This window comes from Sciurus carolinensis, chromosome 5 (genome assembly GCF_902686445.1).
Source record: "Sciurus carolinensis chromosome 5, mSciCar1.2, whole genome shotgun sequence".
NCBI classification, from domain to species: domain Eukaryota; kingdom Metazoa; phylum Chordata; class Mammalia; order Rodentia; family Sciuridae; genus Sciurus; species Sciurus carolinensis.
The window spans coordinates 151,318,953-151,340,699 of record NC_062217.1 but is presented as its reverse complement, the minus strand read 5'-3'; the positions used below and the strand labels follow the sequence as shown (position 1 = coordinate 151,340,699).

Here is a 21,747-nt window from a genome sequence, read left to right as displayed (position 1 = left end):
GGTTCAATCCCCGTACCAAAAAAAAAAAGAAAAAAAAAAGATGGCAAAAGACTATGAAAGGGAGGGACAAGGGGGTACACTCAATTAGGAATGAAAGGGAAAATCAGGAACCTAAACAGAAATGGGAAGGAGCCAGAGAAACCACAGGACCATGCTGCAGAAGTCAAGAGAAAAGACAAACAGGTAAGGAAAACAGGCACTCAACCAGAAATACCTACATTTGCCTCTGAACATGGGGTGAGGCGAAGCCAGCCCCACAGGAGATTTACATCACTCAACCAGGCTGGGGCCTCAAACGACCAGGTGAGCTGGATGAATCCAGCAAAGAGCCTATCCACCAGGTGTGGAAAAGCCTCTCTCCAGCAGGTATGTGAAAAAATCTTCACATCTGCTCTAATACCTGATTTGGTAAACGGCCTTACAAGCTCACAGAGAAAGTAATAACTGCTGATTTGTTGGATATTTAGCTAATATGAGATAAGCCAGCTTAAATCAATTAAGGTTCTTTTCTTGCTCGTTTTAGTCTCTGTGATTCCTCCTGGAGGCTCTCCATGCATGTTCCAGAGGGAGGCACTAAAATGCTCCTGGGAGGTCTGTGCCAACTGATGAGCTTCACGTAATCAGGTCAATTTTTTTAGACAAGGTCTTGCCAAGTTGCTGAGTCTCACTAAATTGCTTAGGTTCTGGCCTCAAACTTTCAATCCTTCTGTCCCAGCTTCCTGAGTCACTGGGATTACAGGTGTGTACCACTGCACCCAGCATTTTTATATACTTTTAAATATCCAGGCACTGAATAAATAATCAATCTGTGTCATACACATGGGACGATATGAGAGCAATGCTGCTTGTAAGCAAAGGGGACATCAATTTCTCTTCTTAAATGCGAGTTTTCTTGGTGAGTTAGCTAAATGAATAGAGCAAACTGTCGTCATTATTTTATGTTATTTTAAATGAGACTTAAGTAAAGACATCTAAATGACTGCTAACTTCTCCTGTGACAGGGATACATTCTGAGATCCAGATGGTTAGGCAATTTTGTAGTTTTGTAAACATCACAGCATATACTTATACAAACCTAGGTGGTATAGCCTGCTGCATATCTAGGCTATATGTTATATATAAATATCTTATCACTCCCAGGGTCATGATGAACAAAATAACGCAAGGTTAAATCAAGTACAAGAAAAAATAAGGCAATCAAGAGACATAGTAAACAGAAGATAAGGAGGCTACTGTCAGAGCAACACAGCATACTATTTCCCAGCAAAATGATTTTATAAGTAGAAAGAATATATCTAAAATAATGATAAAAAGCATAGATTAATAAATACATAAACCAGTAGCATGGTCATTGTTATAATTATCAAATACAACATACTATACAAAATCACACATGCTATACATTCACACAGCAGGCAGTGCGGTACGTGTGTCTGTGCAGTTTCATCATAAACATGAGTAACACATTACACCAACATTACAACGTTACTAGGCAACAGGAATTTTTCAACTCCATTATATTTTATGGGACCACAGACCTATATGTGGTCTGTCCTTGACCAAAATGTCATTATGCAGTACAAGACTATAATTAAACAGAAAAAGTTTGTATGCATCCAGAAGAAAAAAAAAAGAAGAAGAAGAAAGAAAAGAAAAGTCAAATGGGCTTGGGATGTAGCTCAGCTTATAGAGTGCTTGCCTGTCAAGCACAAGGCCCTGGGTTCAATTCCCAGCACCGCAAAAAAAAAAAAAAAAAAAAAAAAAAAAAAAAAGAAAGAAAGAAAAGAAAAGTCACATCTTTGAGCTGGAGTTGTGGCTCAGCGGTAGAGCGCTTGCCTAGCATGTGCGACTCTGGGTCTGAGTCTCAGCACTACATATAAATAAAAGAAATAAAGGTCCATCAACAACTAAAAATATATATGTAAATTTTTTTAAATCACATCTTTTATCTGAAAATATTATGATTTTATAGAAGTATAATCAAACTAAAAAATACCTGATCCTTATTAAAGTTAAAAGGCGGGCTGGGTTGTGGCTCAGTGTTAAAGTGCTTGCCTGGCATGCATGAGGAACTGGGTTTGATCCTCAGTACTACATAAAAAAATGAATAAATAAAATAAAGGGGTTATATCCATCTACAACTAAAAAAAATTACAAAAAAAAAAAAAGTTAAAAGGTCCTTTTCTTTTAGCAAAGTGCATAAGATAGCCTAGAAACTAGTAACTGAGCTTCAAGCCCAGGTGGTTCCAGAACATTTCCTTTTGTCTCCTTGTAATAACAACTAGATTTCCAGTGATGATTTCTATAGACAAAACAAAGCACCAGTTGACAGTATCCCATGTTGCCAAATGAAAGGTATTTTAGGATTACATTTTTATGGTGGAGGTATAAATCTAGTTGGAGCTGAACTACTTCAATCTTTTATTGAATCAGATAAATATCAAAAAGTTGGAATCAGATAAATATCAAAAAGTTGCATTCCAGGCACTGCACACACAAATCTAAATAAATTGTATTTTTTTCACCTAAAACAAGTTTTGAAAACAAATGCAATCTGGAAGACCTAAATTTTTTATTTCACACACAAAATTAATTTCACTAAACTTGCGTACACACACATGTGCATGTGCACCCACACACACTGTCGGTTCTCAAATACTATTCATTTTTTTTCCCCACATTGTGATTCCAATACAGATGTGGAAAGGATGGTATAAATACTGTCATTTTATGGATAAAATAATCCAGATTTCCTAAGGAGAAAAGTGAATTTCAATTAAATTCACTGAATTTCAATTAAATACCTTTAAAAAAATTAGTAGCTCAACTTACAAAATTTACACCATAGTTTTAATGGATTTAGCTTCCCCAAACATTACGAAATACACATTAAAAAACAACAACAACTCGGAGCAACACAGAAAAACACTTCTTCCCCCACAAACCCATCAAGAGATAGTCATCGTTAGTTAACATTTTAGTAAACGTTCTTCTCATTATTATAGGTACATGTATATATACAGGAACAAACAAATACAAATTTGAACACATAATGTGATTATATCAGAATTTTAACTAATTGACTTGCTTCCAGCAAAATTTCACCCCGCTCCCAACTCATACCCTCACAGCCCCACTGTGCACGCATGCGCGCACGGCATGGCTTGTGCATGAGTGCGCGCGCATGCACAGAACAGAGGACAGGTTCCACTTTGTCTCTTCCGGCCACCTGGCACCTCAGACCCTCAAGGATCTGATGGCAGTATGAAATGGAGTGACTAATAGGGTTCTTCTCAGCTCTGTAATCAGCTCTACAGAGAAAGCATTCCTGACAGATCTTAAACCAAGGAAGTTCTCTAGTGACTAAAGGAAACGAGCCTTGAAAGAGGTGACAGCGTGCTGTCTGGTTTGAGCTGTTTTTACATTTTAACATTACCTCTTAAAATCTACTCAAACATTTCCATCCCTTGCATGATTCTCAGGACTGTCTAAGCCCCAGATGCCACTCTGCAGAGGCTTCCAGCTGAGTCAGCACATTGTTTTTATGATTGCAGATGGGCAAATGGAAAAACTGAGGCTTTGCACACTCCCATAAAGATCAGACGATGCCCTCAGTCTGCCTTTGCTAGCATGGGAAAACATTCGTCCTCTCAGGTTACCAACCCCCACCCCCATGGCAGGAAAAAAGAAAAAAAGAGCAGAGTTTCATTTTGTCTTTTCTGGTTACCTGGAACCCAAAACCCTCAAGGATCATGACAGCGGTATGAAATGCAGAGTGACGGAAAGTCGGGTTTTTTTCTAGTTTCTCCAAAGAAGCCCAAAGAAAAGCCCTGATAAAACCACTTAAACGCAGTTTTCTCTAGCTTATCTCCTAGCATGAATCCCTAGGCTGAAACAAACTCACCCTAAACATTGAACAGGTTGGCACAGTGCCCCACATCTGTAATCCCAAATACTCAAATGGCTGAGGCAGGAAGAATCTAAGTTTGAGGCCAGCCTGGGCAACTTAGCAAGAGCCTGTCTCAAAATAAAATAAAAGGGCTGGGCATGTGGCTCAGTGGTAGACCTTTTGCCTAACATGTGTGAGGCCCTGGGTTCAATCCCCAGTATTGCTAAAGGAATAAATATTAGATACACCTCCAGGTTCCAGAGAGTTAGTTTTTTTTGGTCTTGACTGACACATTTCATACAGCCTCTTTGTCTCTTCTTCCTATATCCAATCTGAGATAGAAGATTTACTCTTTCCTCTAAAATTTTTTAAAGGACTCAGTCGATAACCAATTGTGAATGTTTCACTTTTTGCATATGAAAGTAGCAGGTAAAAATGCCCAGATTTCTTAATGAAAAAATATAATTCACTACAATCAAATGAAATAAGTAAATGTTAGATAAACCCAAGTTCATGTGCTTTTAAAAAGCTTTTTACTATTTTAAGAACCATTTGTTACCTAATAAGCAAGTTCAACAGGTTACAGGCTATAAAATTAATATATAAAAATCACTTGTGCTTCTATAAACTAGCAATGAACAATCTGAATATGAAATTAATAAAATAATATCATTTACAATAACATCAAAAATAAATAAAATACTCGAGAATTAATTTAACAAAAGGATTGCAAGTATACTAAAAACTGTAAAACACTGTTAAGGAAACTGCAGAAGACCTAAACAAAAGAAAGTACATTCCTTATTCATGGATGAGGACTTATATTACTAATATTGCAATACTCCCCAAATTGATCTACAGATTCAATGCAACCCCTATCAAAATTCTAGCTGCCTTTTTTTTTTTTTGGGGGGGGGGTGATAACCAGGGATTGATCCCCAAGGGGTGCTTAACCACTGAGCCACATCCCCAGCCCTTTTTGAATATTTTACAGGATCTCACTAGGTTGCTTACAGTCTCACTAAATTGCTGAGGCTGACTTCGAACCTGTGATCCTGCCTCAGTCTCCCAAGCTGCTGGAATTACAGGCATACACGATTGTGCCCAGCTGTTTTTTGGTTTTTTTTTTTTAAGAAATGGACAAGATGATACATGAAAGTTCATATTTAATTGCAAGGTATCCTGACAGCCAAAACAATCTTTAAATGAACAAAGTTGGAAGATTCATACTTTCCAATTTCAAAATTGACTACAAAACTACAAAAAACAAAAAGTGCAGGAATGGCAGAAGAATATCAGTGGAAGAATTTAGGAAGCTAAGAAAGAAACCCTCAAATATATGGCCTGCTGGTTTTAACAAGGATGTCAACACAATTCAGTGGAGAATAACAGTCTTTTCAACAAATGGTGCTGGGACAACTGAATATCCACATGCAAAAGAACAAAGTTGAACTCCTGTCTCATACTATGTAAAAAAATTAACTCAAAATAGAGAAAAGACCTAAATGTAAGAGTTAAAACTCTTAAAAGAACACATAAGCATAAATCTTTGTGACTCTGGATCAGGTGATTGTGTTTTAGACATGATACTGAAAGTATAAATAACAAAAGAAAAATAGACAAATTGAACTTCATCAAAATTAAAAACTTTTCTGCCTCAAAGGCCACTACTAAGAAAGTAAAAAGACAACTCACAGAATGGGAAAAAATATTTGCAAACCATACATCTGATAACTGACTAGTATCCAGAATATAAAAAGAACTCTTGCAATTCATCAGTAAAAAGACAAGCCAATTTAAAAATGGGCAAAAGAATTGTACAAACATTTCTCCAAAGAAAATACAGAAATAGCCAGTCATCAAAGGAAGAGATGCTCAATATCATTTACCATTAGTGAAATGCAAATCAAAACCACAAGGAAATGCCACTTCATACCTGCTAGCATGGGCAGAATCAAGACAGATAATTAACAGCAAGTGTTGGTTGAGACTGGTGAAACTGGAAACCTCACACATGGTTAGTGGGAATGTAAAATGGTGCAGCCACTTTGGAAGATCCAACAAGTCTACTCCTATCTATATACTCAAGAGAATTAAAAATATATGTCCACATCAAAATTTGTACACTAATGTTCCTAGTAGTATTATCCACATAACATATGGATATTAAAATTATGATATATGGATATTATATACAGACAAAAAGTGAAATAGCCCAAATGTCCATCAACTAATAATGAACAAAAAAATGTGGTATATCCATAAAATGGAATATTTGAAGATATAAAGGAGTGAGATGTTGATTCATGCCACAACATGGACAAATCTTGAAAATATTATGATAAGTGAAAGAAGCCACAAAAGACTGCATTTCATTATGTGAAATGTCCAGAATAGGCTAATCCACACAGAGAGAAAGTAGATTCATGGTTGCCAGGGACTACAGGAAGTGGGGAATGAAGAGTGACTGCTTCCAGGTAGAAAGTCTCTTTGAGGGTGATAAGAAATGTTCTAGAAGTAGACAGTAGTAATAGTGGCACAACCTTGTGAATACACTGAAAGCCAATGAAACATACAATTTAAAGGATGAATTTATGATATGTGTATTATATCTTAATTTTCTAAATTTTAAAATGAATCATTTGTTTCAGCAGTAAAATTTCCTAAAGAGAAATGGAATAATATGCTTTCCTTAACACAAGCAAAGGCTGGTTTTCCCAAAGTCAGGACACATAATATTCTTAGCAGACTTGCATTTTTCCTAGGTATATCATTGTACAAAGTTAACAAGCAGATTTCTGCAAAGACTGGTCATGATCATCCCACCCTCATCCATCAACTATCCTCACTTTTTCCAGATTCCCCTCCAGTCTGTGCACATGTATATTTTTACGAGTCTACCATCCTTGCAAATAACCAGTGTAAGTTTTCCCATATTGCTACATGGTCTTCAAAATTATCATTAAATGGCTGCAATTAGTTGCATCTATAATTTTCTTAACTCTTTCACCTCCATGCCCTGTCTTGAGCAAGGAACATAAAAAGCCAACATAGCTCTTTTTTTCTCTTAAATCACTAAATTAAGATTTCCAGGGAAAAAATTACTAAACCAAAGGGTAAGACATTTTATGACATCTGGTTACCTTCCAAAAGTATTACAAATTTACACTAGTGTTATAAGCAACACAAACTTGCTATATTAGACATTACCAATTTTTGTACTTTTATTCTTTTAGTCTTAAAACTATGGTTATTCAAGGGCTTTCAAACTCCATGAGTGCTTGCTTTATGCCTTTTAACCTTTGTTCTCTTTTTTAGCCACCTATAACTAAAAAGAATGAGGAATTATTTTAAACTCAGTAAAATTAGTCTAAGAAAGGCAGAATATATACTGTTCTGTTTTCCTTAAATGTCTATATGCACTTAGCCTTCCTGTCAAGTAACAACTGCTCAAACAATAAGAGGGTAGAATTCAATCACAATAAAAAAAGAAAGAAAAGACTTACAACAATGCTCCACTTTGGGGGCTGGGAGTGGGCTCAGTGGTAAAGCACTCGCCTCCTGTGAGCAAGGCCCTCCCTGGATTCAGTCCCCAGCACTGGAGTTATTGAGGCACTTTTAAGATTTCAACATCAATAACAACTGTGAACAAATGTGCCCAAGGTGTCTCTCCTGACTATCGATCTCTGATCTAGAGACAGATCAATAACTATTGCTACAGTTCGAACATGTCCCCTCGAAAATTCAGGTTGAAATGTGATCCTACTGCTGAGTATTAAGTGGGAGCCCTTCGGGGAAGTGACTGAGTCATGAGGGTACCCTCATCAACAGATTAGTGCCTTACCACAAGCTGGAGGCAACTAGTCTAAGGCCTTTTTTTGCCCTTCTACTCTTTTGCCATGTGAAAACAAGGCAAAAAACCCCTTCCAGACACCAAATACTGATAACTCTATCTTGGACTTTCCAGAACTATGAGAAATAAACTTTTATTATTTACAATTACCCAGTTTTTGGTATTTTGTTACAGTAGCATAAACAGATTAAGACAACCACCATGAATCTATAGAAAGAACTGTTAAAATAAAAATAATGGCCAATGAAGCTCTAAATAGCAGGTACTCTTAGAAGCATTCATTACCACATTCATTCTTACTACCTACTGTAAAAGTCAGAAAATATCCTCCTTTTTCTATGAAAGAAACCCTGAGGCTTAAAGAGGGTAGGTTACTTATCCAAAGCAGATCCAGAAAGAGCATGTAAGCTGGCTGTACATTCCCCAGAGCTATAAAAAAATAAATAAATAAACATTCCCAAGACCCTGTCTCAAAATAAAAATTTGTAAGAAGGGCTAGGGATGTAATGCAGCGGTAGAGCACCCCTGGGTTCAATTCTCAGTACCGCGGGGAGGGGGGGGGAGTAAAAAAGAAAAGGAGGAGGAGGAAGAGAAAGAAAGGAAAGAGAGAGAGGAAGGGAAACATTTCCACTTAGGTCTGACAAGCAAGGAGGGCTAGTATTAAGACACCGAACACCGCAATCTTCCGTCATTACAGCAGTACTGATGACCAATGGCAGCACTAGCGTAAAATAAGGGAGGGCTTTAGCACCCCGCTGGCCATCAACACCTCCTCTAGCCTAATGAATATACCAGCTACAAAGGCTACTTGCTGTTAGTCCCTAATACCCCCTTCCAAAGCCTGCCACCCCATTTACCTCCGTACAGATATTCTAGAATTGCCGTATATGTGATACCAAAAGAAAGAACTTCCTACTGCCTCTCCTTTTCAGTGCTGGTAGGATTGGGGATTTCTTGTTTGTGTGTTCTAAGAAAAAGAAGTTGAAATGGCAATACTAAGATAAGTTGCATTCAATTCTAGCAATCCCTTTTCATGTATTTAAGTTTAATAAGTATTCTTTATATAGCAAGCCTATCTTACTGGAATTGAAGTTATTACCAATGATACACACACACACACACACACACACACACACGTTTTGGAGGAAAGGGCCCCTTTGATACAACTTTATATACAACTCTAGTAAAATCTAATCAAAATCCAGAGGTTTGTTCTTAAAAGTTTAAGTATTTCAAGAGCAAATAAAACCATAAAATAGGGTGGCTTGGTGTATTATGTGGGTTTGGTTAATGATTTTTTTATTGTGTTTCAATTTGCTAATCTTTAAAATTAACTGGCCCCATACAAGAGTTTGGAATGTTTCAGAATTTAAATAATTCTGAGGCCCTGTGGGAAGAGGGGCAGGTTGTATGTAATCCCCATAAAACCTGAGAGCAAAATCTGACCAAGGTCCTTTTCCTGCTTTGTCCATATCATATGAAGGTAGAGTCACTTTTCAACTCTTATCTCTCCTGACCTACAGGTCTGGGTTCAGCTTCATAAACTATTCATACGCTAACCTCTAAAAATCTAACATGAGTTCCTTTCAGAATTTAGCTTATATTACAAAAAACTAGGGAGAACAGATGCATTGATGGTTCACAGGATTCAAATGCACTGGTGAGCAAGGGTCAGGCCAGACAAGCCCTCTCTACCCCTGAGCTACACCCCAACCCTGATGAGCATCTCAATGGAAATTTTACAGACCTGTCCTGTGAACAGAAATGAAGAGTCAAGGAAGTTTCACCCACAGTCCCAAATCCAGTCATCGGTACTCTTAAAGAACAAACAACTAAGAAGAAAATACATCATTAAATCAAAAAGAATGTCTTGAAAAACAAGTTAAACCAAAAGAAATCCCTTCTACCTAACTACCTGAGGCTTTGAACAATCCAGAAAGCAATACCCACTTCCTAAAATATCTTCCTACTCTGACCAGAGGAAAACTAAAAACTTGGTTACTAAGCTAAAATAAAATGAGCTCACACAATCAGACATATTTTCTATGTAACAAAATGCCTGTCAAAGAGTGTTTGAATCCAAGATACCTAAAATACTGACATCAAAATCACAAGACAAGTAAGAACCAATGGCAAACCTGATAATTTGTTTTTGTTTTTCAACAGTGCGGCTAACCTTTAACTGCGAATAACTTGGGATCAGAAGGCGACCTACTGGAGTGGAAAGAACTCCAATCTAGAAATCAAGAACATGGATTCTGTCCAGCTGATGCTACTAGGTAGGTAGGTGACCCCAAGCGTCTCGCCTTATCTCCTCTCCCTCTCAGGGTTTACTTTCCTTGTTTAAGAGGTTGAAAGGACCAGCAGTTCCCACAGTCACCTACCCATAAGAATAATGTCAGGGTAATTTAACCTATTCCAAGTCCTCTTCCTGTTCAGGAGTCTCTGAGTGAAGCTGAGGACCTTACTCTTAATAAGTGACCCAAGTAAATCTTATCATCTGGTAAAACACTGGCAAACACTGAACTAGAAGATCCTCAAGCAGCCTGCCTTCCAGCTCTGATTCTTTACTATTTGGATATTTCAAAACAATCTTCTAAAACCACACATAAATTTAAAAGACTTTAATGTATGTAACTGCATGCCAAAAAAAAAAAAAAAAATCATAAAAATAAACAGATTCACTTCCCATGATACCATTCATACCTTTAAACATGAAAACATCCTCCTAGATTCTAGGCAAATGGGACACTTAATTTGGTGAGGGGAAAAATTTTTGTATTCATTTTACACTGTCAGCATATGAATATGGAAAGACTTTGGTAGTTACAGAAAGAGAGAATTGTATGTCTGATGTTGTAAGTGGAAACTGTACAGTGCATTCTTGCTTTGAAGAACATTAGCTGGTGATCCCACCTGTTCCTAGCTAAGAAATAGCCAGAAAAGAGCCTGGCAGCTGTAAACAGCATGCCCTGCAATACTGGAATGCAATTGTTACAAAGCTAAAAGAAGGGGCTGGGGAGATAGCTCAGTAGGTAGAGTGCTTGCCTTGTCAGCACAAGGCCCTGGGTTCGATTCCCCAGCACCCAAAAAAAAAAAAAAGCTAAAAGAAGAACAATGAAACAATAACTGGTTACTAATTCTTCAAAGTCACCTCAGTGTAGACAACTGAGTGGTTAAAGAGTCCACAGTCCTTTGTTAGGAAAATTATGTCAGGTAAACGGGGTCTCCAGCACAGTTTCCACACACAAAATAAGCAGTTTTTAATTGAGTTTTTCTTCCCTCTGTGCTATTTTGCTTTAGACAGTTTTTTTGAAATCTCATAATCCTCCAGTGGGATTTACTGAGTTTATTTTCTTATTTAGATTTGTAAGTAACTACAAAACTAACAAATGAAAAAGAGAAAGATTGATTGCAAGGAGCTTAGAGGGGCGGAGTAATGAAGGAAGCTCATTAGCAACCAATTATTACATGGTAGCTACAAGAAATGTCAATAAAATCAAGATTAAACCAGAAAACTGAGTTTGACAAATTACTCTGTGACCCTTGCAACAGAAACAGATAAGAAACCAAGAGAAACATTGTTACATAATTTAGCTATTGGAAAAACAGTTGTAGAGCCGCCTATTAAAGTATCACACTGGTGCAATACAATGTTACTGTAAATTTTTCAAAATGAAGCTTGATGCTCGATTTGCAAATGTTATGAGTAGAATTCTTTGAATTTAAGGTCACAGGCCAAAAAACTGATTAGCTTCAAGGACAAAACTGGGGACTATAACCATTATGTGCAACATCACAGAAGCACTAGGTTTAAAAGCCATATGCGTGTTCAAATACTTTTATGTGTCTATTGCCCAACAGGATTCTATGGCAATGTTGACAAAAGACCAAACCTCGCACTCAGTAAAATAAAAATGTAAAATCATAATTAAGAAGACTAGTGTAATAGAAAGTTTACGAAAGCTGAACATACAGTTTAGTGATAGAGTGCTTGCCTAACATGTGAGGTCTTGAGTTCAAACCCCAGCAGTGCAAAGAGATCAAGTTCTGCTGTCACACAGACATGAGTTAAAACCCAAAATCAACAAATTACTGTGTGACCTTTAACAAATCATTCAATCTAAATCTCAATTTCCTCATTTGTAAAATGGGGATAATGCTTCATTTGGCCAGGTACATAATCATCATCATCTTCAAGATCAAACTGTACAATTAGCATAATTACTATCTTATAATCTCAAGTAAAGCTAAGAGTTTCCTAGTAGCAAGGTTAAAAAAAAAGTTTTAATTATTAGAAAGACTCATATACACTTATATTGAAGGTAGTTTTTCTTTCCACTTTACAGAACCTTCTATTTCCCCCTCCCTAGCAAAGAATAACTCATACTTAATTCTAAACAACTATGTACATACAATAAAGCCTTGTCAGTTAGGAAGTTTTCTTTTTCTTAGGCAGTTTTCAATGAGATCTGGATTGGTGATCTACCCAATTCAGGGTCATGCTTTGGTAGTCTTAGAGGTGTTTATTTTGTCGTGGTTTTTTTTTTTTTTTTTTTTTTTTTTTGAGATTTTAGGGGAAAAGGGAAGGAGAGAAGGGAAAGTCTTAAAAACCATCACACACACTGTTAACACATACACAGAAGGTTGACAGTTAAAATTACATCATGATTGGGTTAGAAAATGAAGAACGAAGTCAGATGAAATGTTTTAACTCACTTTAAAAAGAACTCATGCCAGGCATGGCGGCACATGCTTGTAATGCCAGCGGCTCAGGAGGCTGAGACAGGAGGACTGCGAATTCAAACCCAGCCTCAGCAATGGCAAGGTGCTAAGCAACTCAGTGAGACCCTGTCTCTAAATAAAATACAAAATAGGGCTGGGGATGTGGCTCAGTGGTTGAGTGCCCCTGAGTTCAATCCCCAGTACCAAAAAAAAAAAAAAAAAAAAAAAAAAAAAGAATTCATGGAACTGATAGTAAGGTGAAAGCGACCAAATTAATAAAAATAAATCCAAGAAAGAGAAAGTAAAAAATAAATTATTTTCACCCATTCCATCCTTTGAAGAGCATGGCTTAAGTTTGTAATCAACTGTCTTTGTCTGTCCTTTGTCTGTCCTTCCAAATACACTCTGGCTTGAATGTACCTTTAACTTGCACTATCTTCTTAACCACGTACTGTACATTATTTTGCATATGACCAAAAATAAAATCTTATGCATTATTATTTTTCTAGAATTCAAGGAAACATATTAGTAACTCAAGCATTTAAAAAGGTGTTTCAAAATATAGGAGGTGATTTTGGAGGAAAAAAAATCCTTCATGAAAATAAATTGGACATGATATGTGTTCAAGGACAACCAAAACAAACTTCAAAATCATACAAATTTTAAAACCGAGTAAGATTCATAAGCTGAATCTTATAAGGTGAATGACTAAATTCTCCAAGAAACAAGATACCAAAGTGAAGAAAAGGCTCCAGCAGGAGTACAAACTACTATTATCGATCCATAATTTGATGTGCAAAATTCTGAAAAAAAAAATGTTATCGGTATCAATATTGGGAAATTTAATCATTGAATTTCAAAGGCATTTTCAATATTTCAAGACATCTTTCTGAGTTACAGATTATACTGCAGAATAAAGGAAGACACTGGTTAGATGCTCTAATTAACTTAGCAGCAAAAGAATAATGACACTCTCAAAAGAAGCTCTGTCACTAGAGATACTGGACATTTTCTTTTTACTATTTAAGCATCCAGAAGAATCTCAGCCTGCTTTTAAATGCAAATTACCAAGCTCTGAAGCACATTCTGCTCTATTTTTTTTTTTTTTAATATGAAAATTACCGCACTGTGGTCCTGTTTTAGAGAGGACACCATTCTGCCAGGAAAAGGAACTCTGTATGTTCACACACTCTCCACATTCAAAATAACATTTGGATAATGTGTTGTGGATATACATCTAATGAGCTGTCACCTGGAACACATGGCCTTTTTCAAGGGAGAGGTCACTATTAGTAATCAAAATTCTATTTGAAAAAGAAAAGCCTAATTTTGAGGACCTATCAGGTCATGAAAGGTTACAGGCACATTTCAAAACATGCATAAGAACTAGCATTACAGCAATTTAAAAACTCAGCATCCCTTGGTTTTCAAGTAACATTATTTGCGGGAAACTCTCAGAATTTCAATAATGATAGTATGAGTTGCTCTTTACCTACTCATGATGTGGTAAAACAAACAATATCACAATACAAGAAATAATGTACTGTACATACGAGTACTACACCTTTCTCTTCCCTGTTAAACACCCTGAAACAGGGAGGGTTCACTTGGATGTACACTTCAGTTTCATGCACTAGGTGACTGAAGTTAAAAAAAAAAAAAATACTTTTAAACTGGACAGAGGCAAGAACTCAACTATCATAAATAAAGGAATTCATCCACTGTCAAAGGTTCAAGCTTTCTTCCAAAACCTAAAATGAATTTTAGGAAATTTCATTTGTTGTCAGGTAGGTGGAAACAAATAGTGAAAACAGCTAGACTGATATGGTCTCATAAAAGGTTAACTTACCTCTAGTCTTTCCAAGTTATAGATTAATAACTAACTTTGGCTTTTTTCAAAACCATCCTTTATAAAGCTAAGGCAAGTTTACACCCAAAATGAGTGTATTTTTCGGTGGTACTTGGTTTACCCCATCCTCCACCCTCCAAGCAGACCTCAATTTTCCCCACTGGTCATCAAAGACCAGGAACAGAAACTATAAAACATTCACTTCCAATCTTTGAAACAACGGTGTGGATGTTTAAGGAGAAAAAGGATTGCACTGGGTTTAGAAAAGCTACTCAAATGTTTTCCAAATGCTGTAGTGTCAACCAAATCTGTAGTGTCAACCGAAGGGCATGGCATCGTCCCCTACTTTCACCTACCCGCTCAGAATCCAAGCAAAGAAGGAAGCATCCCCTTCAAGACCAGAGGCTGGGGTGGGGGGGGTGGGAGAGCAAGGGGGACGGTGGGAGAGGGGGTATCAGAAATTAGAAACCTACGTTTTGATAAAGGGGAAAAAGTAAGTCTTGTGCTTTTTAAAGAACCTACAAGCGCTTACTAGTTCAATCCGTCCCCAAATCCACGCCACCCTTTCAACTTTGCAATTAGGAGACAGCAGGAGAAATTCCGGTCAACTCGCCTTGGGGGGTTGGTCTGAGGCTAGAGGACTGAAGTAGGGAGGAGGATGGAGAGAGAAAGAGCAAGCCAATGAAAGATACCAAAATTTCCCACCTTTCTTAAATTCTTCCAGCATAGCGTCCAACTTGGTGTCATTGAAAACAAAGTGCAAGGGGTGGTTATAAAATTTGGTGATGGTTTTCAATGGAGTACAGTCATCTGGATCCACGAAGGCCAAATCTTTGACAAAGAGCAGGTCCACGATATTGGAGCGCTCTCCCTCAAATACAGGAATTCGAGTGTAGCCGCTCTCCATGATTTCCGACATGGTGTTGAAGTCCAGGATGGCCTCTCCGGTGATCATGAAGCAGTCCCGAAGGGGAGTCATCACGTCCTCTACTGTCTTGGTGCGGAGCTCCAGCGCTCCTTGGATAATGTTCAGCTCCTCCTTGACGAGGTCGTTGTAGGGGTCAGTAACCCGGAGCATCTCCAGCAATTTTTCCCGGTTATAGACGGTACCTATCTCCTGACCCAGGACGCAGTCCAGCAGTTTGCTAACCGGGTAAGAAGCGGGAAAGGTCATCATCATGAAAAACTTGGTGAGGAAGATGGTGTTGGCGCCTACTGCCAGGCCATGCCGGGAGCAGATGGCCTGGGGCACGATCTCCCCGAAGATGACGATGCCGATGGTGGAGACCACCACCGCCACGAGGCCTGAGCCGGCGATGTCGTCGAGTAGGATGGTGAGCGTGGTGTTGACCAGCACGTTGCCCAGCAGCAGCGAGCACAGCAGGTAGTTGCCCTGCCTGCGCACAGGCTCGATGCGTTTGGCGTAATTCTTCTCCTTCTCCGTGCCGCAGTTCTGCACGATGCGCAGCTCCATCGGGTCCAGGGCCATGAGACCCAGGTTGAGGCCGCTGAACATGCCGGACAGGCACAGCAGCAGCGAAATGAAGATCACCTGCAGCCAGAAGGGCAGCAGGAACTTCTTCTCCTCGCCCACGATCATCTTGGTGTCCTCGCCGTCGTGGTAAATCCAGGTGGTCTCGGCCCACGGAGGTGGGGGGAGCCCAGCAACCCCTGCGCCACCCTTGCCCCCGACGGTGCCACCCGCGGACCCCGGGCCGCCGGCGCCCAGGGCTGGCGTGGAAAGCGATGTGCACAGGTAATAGGACTTGCTCTTCTCCATCTTGCGCAGCGGTTTGATCTCGATCTCGATGATGCCCGATGTACGGCGGTTGAGAATGATGTGGGGCAAGATGATGATGTCTGAGGTGCGGATGCCGCAGCGCTGGGGGCCGCTGTCCGGCTCTGGCGGCACGGGGCCCCCCAGCCCGCGCTCGCCGGGGCTGTGGCGGCGCCGCTCGTGCTCGGTGAAGGCGATGCGGGACCAGGTCTCGTTGTTGATGTTCTGCCCGTACACCCGCAGCTTGACCCGGGTCCGCTCGCTCACCCGCAGCGCCCCCCCTTCCATGAACGACACGTCGTTCGTGTCCTCCAGCCGCAGCCCGATGATCACAGTCTCCTCGTTCTCGCCGGCCGCTGCGCAGCCGCCCGCGCCGCAGCAGCAGCTCAGCAGTAGCAACGACAACAGCCGGCCCGCCGCCGCCTGCAGGACCCCCCGGCCGCGGGCGCTGAGGCTGCGGCGCGCCGCCATCTTCCAAGTGGGCAGTGCGGCGACTGCCTGCCCGCCCGCCATCTTTACTTCGGGTTCACAAGCGCCACAGCCAATCATAGGGTGACTGCTTTAGCTGCGGCTTCATTCTTCCCACCCGGCGGCGCGAGCGCAAGCACCGGCCCCTGGGCAAGACTGCAATGGAGCGTCCGCACCCAGTGCTGAGCAGTCTGCCTCCCTGACTGACACTGACTCGGCCTCGACCAGCTAAGGAACCCCGAGGCTTGCGGGAGGAGGGAGGGGGAGAAAAGGGAGCGCCAGTCGCTCCCGCGAGAGGCAGGCGGGCCAGCCAATCCCAAGCGGGTGCCCGCCTTCCCAGCCAGGGGGCTGGAATGGGGGCGTGGTTGTGCGCGGTCCCGCGGACCAATGGCAAGGTAAATGGGCGGGGTGATGAGGGCCACTGTCCTCCTCAGCACGCCAAGTTTCCAACTGAAAGGCGCGTGACTCTTGTGTATGTGCGAGGAGAGGAGGCGTGGCCAGCCGGTACCGGAGAACCAGTCAAAGATGAAAACTGTAGGGAAGGGGGCGGGTCTTTCAGTCCGGCTGCCAATGGAAAGGAGCGGTCCGAGGGTGCGGCGCTCCCTGAGGGGGCTCGGTAGTAGATCCCAGCTCCTAGCTTGGAGCGGTTGGAATACTCCCCTGCGGAGCGAAGCCGCGGATTTTCCCTGCACCGCTTTTCGGTCTTCCCACCAGTGCTCAATACCGGTGCAGAAAGGACTCCGCCTTGGGAACTCAAGAAGCCAGCTAGAGACGACTTAGGCAGTACATAGCCTAAAAAGAAGTCAGGGCACTGGCCATACGCCTGCCTCAGTACTCATTCGCCCCATTCAGTTGGGGATAAGCGGGGGCAGAGTGGTCCCAGCACCGTTGCGGACCCGCTCTCGGTGCCTCTAGTTCTCTCTAGGGCCCGGGCGCCCTCTGCGGCTCACGGGCACGTGGCGCCACCTGCCGGTCTCAGGGCGCCTTGCAACACTTCCCAGGTACGCCGCATTCAAAGTCAAAGGTGTTCAAGAGTTAAGGGTGGGGAAATTACGGGGGCAGTTTCCTTTCTAGTCAAAGGAATCCCTGTGTAGTCTGGAAAAGTACTGTATAGAGTCCCTGGACTCCATCCTATAATTTACAAAACGTGAAGGGCCCAGAATCTGTTCTCTAAAAGGTACCGGGTAAGTATGGAGAATAGGAGGGAGTGGACATAAAAGTAGACCCATAAATTATTCTTTTGTTTCCAAACTTATTTTATTCTCCCTGATCCTAGTTTTGAACCCAGGAACCTTGTGCTTTCTAGGCAAACACTCTAGCACTGAGCTACATCCCCAACCCCAAGAACTTATTCTCTTTTTTTTTTGTTTATCAATTTTTTTTTTTTTTTTTTTTTTTTTTTTTTGGTACTGAGGATTAAACCCAGTGCTTCACCCATGCTGGGCAAGGGTTCTGCCACTGAGCTACAACCCCAGCCCCTCAAGAACTATTCTTATTTGCACCGACCAAACCCTGCTTAGTTCATAGGTGGATCAGGAGAAATAATCTGGAGACTTATTTCTCCAGGACTCCCAAGTCCATTGCACTTGGAGGTGGTGATAGTTTCTTCTCTTCTGCAGACCTGTCAACTTTGTCAATACAGCAACCCATGATTTTGTTTAATTGGGTCTTGTCACTCCCTTATTTGAAACCCTCCGCTGGCTCACCGTCTCATCACTGTAAAAGCCAAAGGACCTATAATCTCCTGCAGGCTCCATAGGCCCTGCCCCTCGCCCTACCTCTCTGACTTCACTGGGCACTGCCCCAGCCAGGCTTTTCTCCTGGCCCTTTCCCAGTCACTCCAGGGACATCCCCCTGGGAGCCTTTGCACTTGCTGTTTGTTTCTTGTGCCTGGGACTCTTTTCCCCCAGATGTCAACATAATACTCCTTCAAGTCTTTGTGCAAAGGCCACCTGATTTTTTTTTTTTTTTTTTTTTTTTTTGGGTGCTGGGGATCGAACCCAGGGCCTTGTGCTTGCAAGGCAAGCACTCTACCGACTGAGCTATCTCCCAGCCCCAAGGCCACCTGATTTTAAACTTGTAAAAAACATTCCCTGTACTCCATCTGGGTTTTATTTTTCTTCAAAGCAAAAATCACTAATATTCTATGAAATTGTTAATTTTGTTGATTATCTGTCTCCTCCCACTGGAACTTAAGCTTCCTCTGAGGGCAAGAATTTTGTCCATTTTGCTTACTGCTGTATCTCTGAGGCCTAGAACAATGATAAATATTCAGAACAATATGTGGAAAATATTAAAGAAATGAAATAAATTTATTCTGATTATTTTAAATAATGTCCTGACTCAAGTTCAATCTGTACTGTGTGTGTGTGTGTGCGCGCGTGTGTGTATTTATTCATTTGGAGATTGAACATAGGTGTGCTCTACCACTGAACTACATCTCCTTTTTAAAAAATATTTTTAGTTGTAGATGGACACAATACCTTTATTTAATTTATTTTTATGTGGTGCTGAGGATCAAACCCAGTGCCTCACAAATATGAGGAAACGCTCCACCACTGAGCTACAACACCAGCCTGCTACATGCCCTTTTTATTTTTTTAAGAATGGTCTCACCAGGTTACCAAGATTGGATTTGAACTTGCCATCCTCCTGCCTCAGCCTCCCAAGTAGCTGAAATTATGGTATGTACCACTGTGCTTGGCCTCATACTGCTGTATTTGATAAATCAGTTCAGATGAAGAAAATTTGATTCACAGACTTGGCATGCATTTATAAGAATGGCATTATGGAAATTTATTAGAAAGAACTGGGATTTTTAGAGATATCTGACCAAGGTTAAGGATAGACATGGACCTTCTAAACCAGTTGATTGAAAATGGAAACATTTTAACTTTTTAAAGTGTCTATAAGTATGTTTAAGGGTGTTGAGAGGGAAGGAGATTAGGACTGTCACATGCTGAATGTCCACTTTTGGAGTAGGAGTGTGAGAAGCGGAGGAAGAAGAGCTTGCCAAATCTACAGACACTTCCTGTGCATTTCAGAGAAAGTGACAACAGTCAGGAAAGTGTGGCATTCAGCAATTTATAAGCGTGTTAGAAATGCAGGACCTCACAGCAAAAATGCCAGAAAGGAACCTGCCCGAACAATTTACAATATAAAATAAACAAAGTTCAAGTTCACAGGAGATTTCTCAGTGGTCCTTATCCTCAATGGTGGGTGTGGGGTTATATTCTTCATGTACACCTAAAACACACTGAGAAATCTAGACACCTAAACCCAGTAAATTTTCCTTAGCAAGGAGGATTTTTCTTCAAGTTTAAAGACTTCCTAGCTCAAATGGCTGTCCTTTCTCTAGGGAGAGGCTGTCAGCACAGGTTTATGGTGACTTCTGGGGGCTTTCCAACCTGTCAGACAATAGGAACAGGGGACAAGGTCAATACCTGCTTCTGGAGATCTCTCCTGAAATGCGAAAATACAACAAAACCCCGCATTCTGACCACATTTCACTCTGATAAAGGGCTACGAAAGGTCTGAGATTGTTAAATGGTTGCTGCTGATTCTAATCCTAGTTTGGTTCTGACTTTGTCTGACCTTGAGCAAGTCATTTAGATACAGCCAGAACCTCCTTGCATACCTTCCCTAACCAGACCCCTCCTGTTGTAATCCTTCACTGCATGCCAATAGAAAAGGGTGACTTCAATTTTCTCATCTGCAGAAAAGAAACAACCAGACTTGCAAATTCTGGCATTAGGTCTGCTCTAAAAGTCTTTTGGAGTTTGATGCATTTGATTTCCTCAAACATTGCAAGTAAAACACTAAGTGACTCTCTGAGCATTTTGTTTCTTAACATAAAACTCTAAATTTATACAGAATCCCCTCCCAGTTGCCTAGTTTTAGAAAAGTATTCAAAGATTCAAAGTTTTTGCTGGCGACTTTTTTTTTTTTTGGTACCAGTGATCAAACCTGGGGTCTGGCACATGCTAAGCACATGTGAGCTATACCCCCAGTCAATAATGGCATTCTAATTGCACCAGAACACAAGATCTTCAGAGAAAAACAACAGGAACTATAAAAATACTGGAGCTACCCCAGTATGCCCTAGAATCATGTCTGTTGGCCCCGAGAGGGATTTCTCAGAAGCACCACTATCCACTTGCTTAAATACATAGAACACTGTTAAGTAAAATGAGAACTTTTCACAAGAGTTAGCAAGAATACCAAAGCAAAGTATAATTTGCAAGGCCATTTTCTATCTCAAGAGGACTTTCCAGGTCTTTTGTTTAGGGCTTTCCCATATACCTCCTCTTTCTAGATTTTTCTGGACATTGTTACTGGGGTAGAAAGAGAAAGAAAATGGAGCTTTTTGATGGAGTTGTGAGGAACGTTTTTCTCCTTTGAGAGGGGTCCAGGTTCCCTGGGTACCACTCTTCCCTGGAATCCAGAGACTATTGTCTTCAGTTGCCTAGAGAAGCAGATGTGAGGAAAGCCACCCTAAACAATGGCACCTTGCCCTTTCTGCTCTGTCTCCTCTCTGCTACTCTGTCCTGCTACTCCTTGCTGTCCCTGGGAAATGGGCCCCTCTACCATGAAGCCTGGGAGTTGGACAGCACCCCACATCTCCACGGCCCTTCTCCCAGGAAGCCTGCCCTTCCTGAACCTCCCAAGAGGGCATGGGCAGTCCAAGAGGTCTCCTGCACCCTGTGCTGCCATCTGCTACCTTCCTCTGTCTTCCTTGACCCTCTGGGCTACTCAGAGAAGAATGGTCTGCTGGTGAAAGTCAGCCATTTGCCTCCCTCCAGCACCCCTGCCCTCCTGACTGCCAGGCTCTGCAACTATGTTTTTTTCCTAGACTCTTGCACAATGTTCTTCCTGGCTGGTTGTTCCATGCTCAACCTTGGAAAAAGGTGTAAGAAAGCTTCTGAGCTCATTTATCCTTATCACAATGACTTACATACTTAACCCAGATCATGCTTCTAGGGAAATTTTTCACTAACATGCTTCTTTTCTTTTTGTTGTCTTTTTTTTTTTTTTTTTTTTTTGGTTGTTTTGTTTTATTCTTGAAGGGGATCAGACACAGGGTCCTGCTTTACCACTGGGCTATACCACCAACCCACTAACATGGTTTTTAAATGTTCAGCCACATGAACATTTCCCATTCAAAAATCTAAATTTAGCCAGGCACA

The 21,747-nt window shown here is 40.9% G+C and overlaps 1 protein-coding gene across 4 annotated transcripts in view; it reads right to left on the bottom strand.

Annotated features, from left to right (window-relative positions):
- The window catches only part of Cnnm2 (cyclin and CBS domain divalent metal cation transport mediator 2), a 142,232-nt gene extending 125,403 nt beyond the window's left edge, over positions 1-16,829 (bottom strand). For 3 of the 4 annotated variants that reach the window (XR_007108758.1, XM_047552990.1, XM_047552991.1), the window contains exon 1: positions 15,022-16,827. Coding sequence is in view for 3 of the 4 variants with exons in the window: in XM_047552990.1 (XP_047408946.1) it covers positions 15,022-16,642 (1,621 nt within the window). In the remaining variant the exon portion in view is untranslated. Of the gene's footprint in view, positions 1-15,021 lie in introns of all 4 variants that reach the window. The other variant, XM_047552992.1, reaches the window with a different exon arrangement.
- Positions 16,830-21,747: the final 4,918 nt, after the last annotated feature.